Consider the following 6,821-nt stretch of genomic DNA (forward strand, 5'->3'; position numbering starts at 1 on the left):
CCCTCTACTGGCCTCAGCAGGTAAATACACCCTTATATATAGAGATATATACACACACCCCTAACACCCTTATATATATATATATATATACACCCCTAACACCCTTATATATATATATATATATACACCCCTAACACCCTTATATATATATATATATATACATACACCCTTATATATATATATATATATATATATATATACACACACCCCTAACACCCTTATATATATATATATATATATTGTGTGTGTCAGGCACGTGCCGTGAGCTTTTAGATTGGGTAAGCATAAAATATAGAAATACACGTAATTACACATACACGCTATCAGTGAACGCAGTTTCAAGGAAATTACATTTTTATGCCCTAGAACCCGCTAATAAACGGTAGTGTCACTTTGTGATCAGATTACCAAAAACAAAAAAAACAGTTGCCAGTTTCGACTATATCAGGGGTGCTCATTGTTCAATCTTTTTTGAACCAAGATATTTTCAAGTAGCCAGCCTGCTGAAATCTACAAGTCCAGTTTCAACATCGCAAACGCAGTTAACGCACACACGCGCACACAACACAGACACACACCGTTTCCAACCTCCATACTAAACTCACAACACACTTTCTTTTCACACTTTGTCACACAGGCACTTGACATCACATCACAAACCCTCCTTCTCTATCTCTCTCAAACACTTTTGGTTCAGAACCACTGGCACGGACAGCGACATTAGGCCTATCTCAGCGATTGATTAAGCAGCTCTCTCTCCAAACACAACGGCACAGGTCTACATTCAAAGGTAAAAGCAGAGGAAGTCTTAAATAAGAAGCCATAACCAGCAGCACAGCAGTACCCAAACCATATAAACAAGCACAGATCGCCACCAGCCTCGCGAATCATATAAATCATATAAACCAGCAAAGAAGCCATGACGTAAATTAAAAAATGATATCTTACCTTTACTTGAAAACGAGGTCCATTCGCCTCTCCTTGCGAAGGAACACCTCTGTCACTTTAGTGTAAAAGTCACTCGCCTGTTGCAGTTCTGTTCTGTTTTTGCAGTCCAGCCCAGTCTACAAAATCCCTTTAGGTCGCTGACACTGACAGTAATGTCCATATTCGCAAGTTATCCTTATTGATTAGATCGTTTGAGCTAGCATAAACTATTCTGCCGGGCGAGAGAAAGTAGTGTGAACTTGTGAACTTGAAAATGATAGCCAATCAGTAGCTCTTATCGGAATGAAAGAACTACTCTGATTGGCTGAAAGCATGCTTACCCTGGCCACATTCAACAGCGGGCTGAGGCATCGTAAAAAAATAAAAAAGACATTTTCACGCATTCGAATGTACGCGAGGGAAAGCAGAGAGAGGAGTGCTTGCAGAGTAGGAAGTGCTTTAGTCCTACAGGTGGCGCGAAAAATGCAACGTCAAAATGAATGACTCCTGCTGCGCTGGGACCTAAAATACGACTCTTTTAATGAAAACAAACAAACGGTTACATGCACTTTTATTGTAATATTTTCACGGTCCTTTTTTCTTTTTTCGTTGGGTAAGCACTGCTTACCCTGCTTATATGGACGGCACGTCCCTGGTGTGTGTGTGTGTGTGTGTGTGTGTGTGTGTGTGTGTGCAGGTCGGGGCATATTCTGTCATATCCTTTCAGGGGATAACACTATCCTACTGAAACTTTGATATAACTTAAAGTAGTCAGTGTGCTGCTTGAATAACAGTATAGATTTATTGTCCATTGAAAATTACTCAGTACACAGCTGTTAATGTCTAAACAGCTGGCAACAAAAGTGAGTACACCCCATAGTGAACATGTCTAAATTGTGCCCAAAGTGTCAATAGTTTGTGTGACCACCATTGTTATCTAGCACTGCTTTAACCCTCCTGGGCATTGAATTCACCAGAGCTGCACAGGTTGCTTCTGGAATCTTCTTCCACTCCTCCATGACGACATCACGGAGCCCACGGATGTTGGACACCTTGCACTCCTCCACCTTCCTCTTGAGGATGCCCCACATGTGCTCAATTGGGTTTAGGTCTGGAGACATACTTGGCCAGTCCATCAACTTAACCTTCAGCTTCTTCAGCAAGGCCGTTGTCATCTTGGAGGTGTGTTTAGGGTCATTATCATGTTGGAAAACTGCCCTACGGCCCAGTTTTCGAAGAGAGGGGATCATGCTCTGCTGCAGGATGTCACAGTATTTGAATTCATGTGTCCCTCAATGAAATGCAGCTCCCCAGTGCCGGCAGCACTCATGCAGCCCCAGACCATGATGCTGCCACCACCATGCTTGACTGTAGGCAAAACACATTTGTCTTGGTAGTCCTCACCAGGGTGCCGCCACACACGCCGGACACCATCTGACCCAAACAGGTTTATTTTGGTCTCATCAGACCACAGGACATGGTTCCAGTAACTCATGTTCTTGGATTCATTGTCTTCAGCAAACTGTTTGCGGGCTTTCTTATGTATCGGTTTCAGAAGAGGCTTCTGTCTGAGGCGACGGCCATACAAACCGATTTGATGCAGTGTGCCAAATCAAATATGGTCTGGGCACTGACAGGCTGACATCCCACTTCTGCAACCTCTGCAGCAATGCTGGAAGCACTCGCACGTCTATTTTTGGAAACCAACCTCTGGATATGACGCTGAGCACGTGGACTCAACTTCTTTGGTCGACCCTGGCGAGGCCTGTTCCGAGTGGAACCTGTCCTGGAAAACCGCTGTATGATCTTAGCCACTGTGCTGCAACTCATTTTCAGGGTGTTGGCAATCTTCTTATAGCCAAGGCCATCTTTGTGAAGCGCAATAATCCTTTTTTTCAGCCGCTCAGAGAGTTCCTTGCCATGAGGTGCCATGTTGTCCAGCATTCAGAGAGAATTGTGCCCAAAACACCACATTTAACAGCCCTGCTTATCATTTACACCTGAATCCTTGTAACACTAACGAGTCCAGTGTTTCCTCCAGGATTTTTCACATTAGTGGCGATTTTTTTCAAATATAATTTCTTAAATAGCGGTTAAGTCATTAAAGCCGAGCAGGTGATTTTATATAGAAGGTGATCAAATACCAATATTGTTATGTACGACAGTATGTCATTGCAGCACTTTGTTGCACTTTACGACGTCACGTTCTGTACGTCCGTTAGAGCTTTACGACTGTGTGTGTGTGTTGTCAGAATGAATGGCACTTGACAGTAAACGGAGCTCAGTTTGTATACCTGTGTGGATCTACATTTATTAGCATAACACAAACATAATAAATTAGAGAGAACAACCCTGTTCATTAATGTTCATTAATGCTTGAGTTCATGTTCATGTTCGCACTGTTACTGTGTTGTGTGCCAATGCACCCCTGTGATTGGTGGAGGTCACGGGGGGGGGGCGGGTGCTGTGTGTGTTGTTGAGTCCGTTGGGAGAGAGAGCTCGGGTGAACTAAGAAAGTTGTGTATGAGATAATTTACAATTAAACGCACAGATTACATGAGAGAAGCTATCTGTCATTATTTCAACCACTGTCAAAGTGGGGACGTTTTAGAACGAAACGTTAGCCGCTAGCAGCGTTTTTAGCAGTCACCATTCTTGAGCAAAACATTGATACAAACAAACATTCAAATACTCGTGTCGTCTTGATTTTTTTTCCGATTTCAATGTATGACGCATCATTTGAAAGCTTACCATCTGTAGTTTCAGACTATGTAAACAAACGAAAAATTACGTAAGCAAATGGTTATTATTTATCTGGTATAGATACCACTTCTGCGCCGAATGTACCGCCGCCGGCACAAATCCGCACCCGATATTGTAATTACCGTAATTTCTAAACGGTTTGTGCTATCGAAAAAATTCCAACTGTCCCTGAAAGCTGAGATGTTGCACTTCAACCAACATATAGGGTATTACGGTAAAATGTGACGTGACGACATTCTTAGAGTCAGTTTACTCACAGTGATTGGCGGAGCGTTCAGGGACACATGCTTTTTTTCTGTTCTCTGGTCATAATAACTCGCTGCCTTTCTGCGCAGTCTGAATCAAAGTGGATTGTCTGAATCAATTAGTGGCGGAGGAAATTCATTCGTGGCGGCCACCAATAAATGCATATAGAGGAAACACTGGAGTCACATGACACCAGGGCGGGAAAACAACATCATTGGGCACAATTTAGACATGTTCACTATGGGGTGTACTCACTTTTGTTGCCAGGTGTTTAGACATTAACAGCTGTGTACTGAGTAATTTTCAAAGGACAATAAATCTATACTGTTATTCAAGCAGCACACTGACTACTTTAAGTTATATCAAAGTTTCAGTAGGATAGTGTTATCCCCTGAAGGATATGACAGAATATTTGCAAAAATCTAAAGGGTGTACTCACTTTTGAGATATACTGTATATACACCCCTAACCCTAACACACACACACACACAGACACAGACACAGACACACAGACACACACACACACACACACACACACACACAGACACAGCACACACACACACACTACTTCCTTCTCTCTGGTTCTCTCTGATATAACCTCTCCTCCTCCCCTCCTCCTCCTCTCTCTCCTCCCCTCCCTCCCCTCCTCCTCCTCTCCTCTCCTCCTTCCCTCCTCTCCTCTCTCTCCCTCCTCCCTCCTCTCCTCCTCTCCTCCTCCCCTCCTCCCCTCCTCCTCCTCTCCCCTCCTCCCCTCCTCCTCCCTCATCCCTCCCTCCTCTCCCCTCCTCCTCCCTCCTCCCCTCCTCCTCCTCCTCCTCCTCCTCTCCCCTCCTCCTCCCCTCCTCCTCCCCTCCTCCCTCCTCCTCCCTCTCCCTCCTCTCCTCCTCCTCCCCTCCTCCTCTCTCCTCCCTCCTCCCTCCTCTCCTCCTCCCTCCTCCTCTCCTCTCCCCTCCTCCCCTCCTCCTCCCCTCCTCCTCTCCTCCCTCCTCCTCTCCCCTCCTCCCCTCCTCCTCCTCCCCTCCTCCTCCCTCCTCTCTCCTCCTCCCCTCCTCTCCCCTCCTCCCTCCCCTCCCCCTCCTCTCCCCTCCTCCTCTCCCCTCCTCCCCTCCTCTCTCCTCCTCCCCTCCTCTCCCCTCCCCCTCCTCTCCCCTCCTCCTCTCTCCTTCTCCCCTCCTCCTCTCTCCTCCTCCCCTCCTCCTCTCCTCTCCCTCCTCCTCTCTCCCTCCTCCCCTCCTCTCTCCTCCTCCCCTCCTCTCTCCTCCTCCCCTCCTCTCTCCTCTCCTCCTCTCCTCTCCTCCTCTCTCCTCCTCCCCTCCTCTCCCCTCCTCCCCTCCCCTCCCCCTCCTCTCCCCTCCTCCTCTCTCCTCCTCCCCTCCTCTCCCTCCTCCTCTCCTCTCCTCCTCTCTCCTCTCCTCTCCCCTCCCCCTCCCCTCCCCCTCCCTCTCCCCTCCTCCTCTCTCCTCCTCCCCTCCTCCCCTCTCCTCCTCCTCCTCCTCTCCCTCTCCTCCTCTCCTCCTCTCTCTCCTCCTCCCTCCTCTCTCCTCCTCCCTCCCCTCCCCCTCCTCTCCCCTCCTCCTCTCTCCTCCTCCCCTCCTCTCTCCTCCTCCTCTCCTCTCCTCCCTCCCCTCCCCCTCCCCTCCTCCCTCCCTCTCCCTCCTCCCTCCTCTCCCTCCTCCCTCCCCTCCCCCTCCCCTCCTCTCCCCTCCTCCCCTCCCCTCCCCTCCCCCTCCTCTCCCTCCTCCTCTCTCCTCCTCCCCTCCTCCTCTCCTCCCTCCTCTCCTCTCCTCCTCTCTCCTCTCTCTCCTCCCCTCCTCTCCCCCCCCCTCCTCCCCTCCCCTCCCTCTCCCCTCCTCCTCCTCCTCCTCCCCTCCCCTCCCCTCCTCCCCCCTCCCCTCCCTCCCTCCCTCCTCCTCTCTCCTCTCCCCTCCTCCTCTCCTCTCTCTCCTCAGTCTGGACGTGTTCTTCCGTTGGCTGTTTGACAAGAAGTTCCTGGCTGACGCTGCAGTCAGATTTGAGTAAGTAGTTAGTAGTAAGTAGTTAATAATTAGTAGTTAGTAGTTAATAATTAGTAGTTAATAGTTAGTAGTTAATAGTTCATAGTTAATAGTTAGTAGTTAGTAGTTAATAGTTAATAGTTAATAGTTAATAGTTAATAGTTAATAGTTAGTAGTTAATAGTTAATAGTTAATAGTTAATAGTTAATAGTTAATAGTTAATAGTTAATAGTTAATAGTTAATAGTTCATAGTTCATAGTTCATAGTTCATAGCTCATAGCTCATAGTTCATAGTTCATAGTTAATAGTAAGTAGTTATTTATAGCTATATAATAGTTAATAGTTAATAGTTAATAGTAAGTAGTTAGTAGTTAGTAGTACGTAGTTAATAGTTAATTGTTAATTGTTTATAGTTGATAGTTAGTTGTTAGTAGTTAATAGTTAATAGTTAGTAATTAATAGTTCATAGTTCATTGTTAATAGTTAGTAGTTCATAGTTCATTGTTAATTATTAATAGTTAGTAGTTAGTAGTTCATAGTTAATAGTTAGTAGTTAGTAGTTCATAGTTAGTAGTTCATACTTAGTAGTTCATAGTTAGTAGTTAATAGTTAGTAGTTTATAGTTAGTAGTTAATAGTTAGTAGTTAATAGTTAATAGTTAGTAGTTAATAGTTAATAGTTAATAGTTAATAGTTAGTAGTTAGTAGTTTATAGTTCATAGTAAAAAGTTAATAGTTACTAAATAGTAGTTAACAGTTAACAGTTAACAGTTAGTAGTAAATAGTTAATAGTTAGTAGTTAATAGTTAATCATTTGTAGTTAATAGTTCATAGTTAATAGTTAATCATTTGTAGTTAATAGTTCATAGTTAATAGTAGTTAGTTGTTAAT

At 45.2% G+C, this 6,821-nt stretch overlaps 1 protein-coding gene across 2 annotated transcripts in view; it reads left to right on the forward strand.

Moving 5' to 3' along the window:
- LOC308175401 (CSC1-like protein 2) overlaps positions 1 to 5,955 on the forward strand; it is a gene marked incomplete at its 3' end in the record, with an annotated part of 46,287 nt that extends 40,332 nt beyond the window's left edge. For both annotated transcript variants that reach the window (XM_080551070.1, XM_080551071.1), the window contains 2 exons: positions 1 to 20; positions 5,886 to 5,955. The exon at positions 1 to 20 is cut by the window's left edge and continues 67 nt beyond it. In XM_080551070.1, the coding sequence (XP_080407196.1) occupies positions 1 to 20; positions 5,886 to 5,955 (90 nt within the window). The remainder of the gene's footprint in view (positions 21 to 5,885) is intronic.
- Between the last annotated feature and the right edge of the window lie 866 nt (positions 5,956 to 6,821).

Source organism: Nansenia antarctica (genome assembly GCF_963989245.1).
Source record: "Nansenia antarctica genome assembly, contig: SCAFFOLD_199, whole genome shotgun sequence".
Lineage (NCBI taxonomy): Eukaryota > Metazoa > Chordata > Actinopteri > Argentiniformes > Microstomatidae > Nansenia > Nansenia antarctica.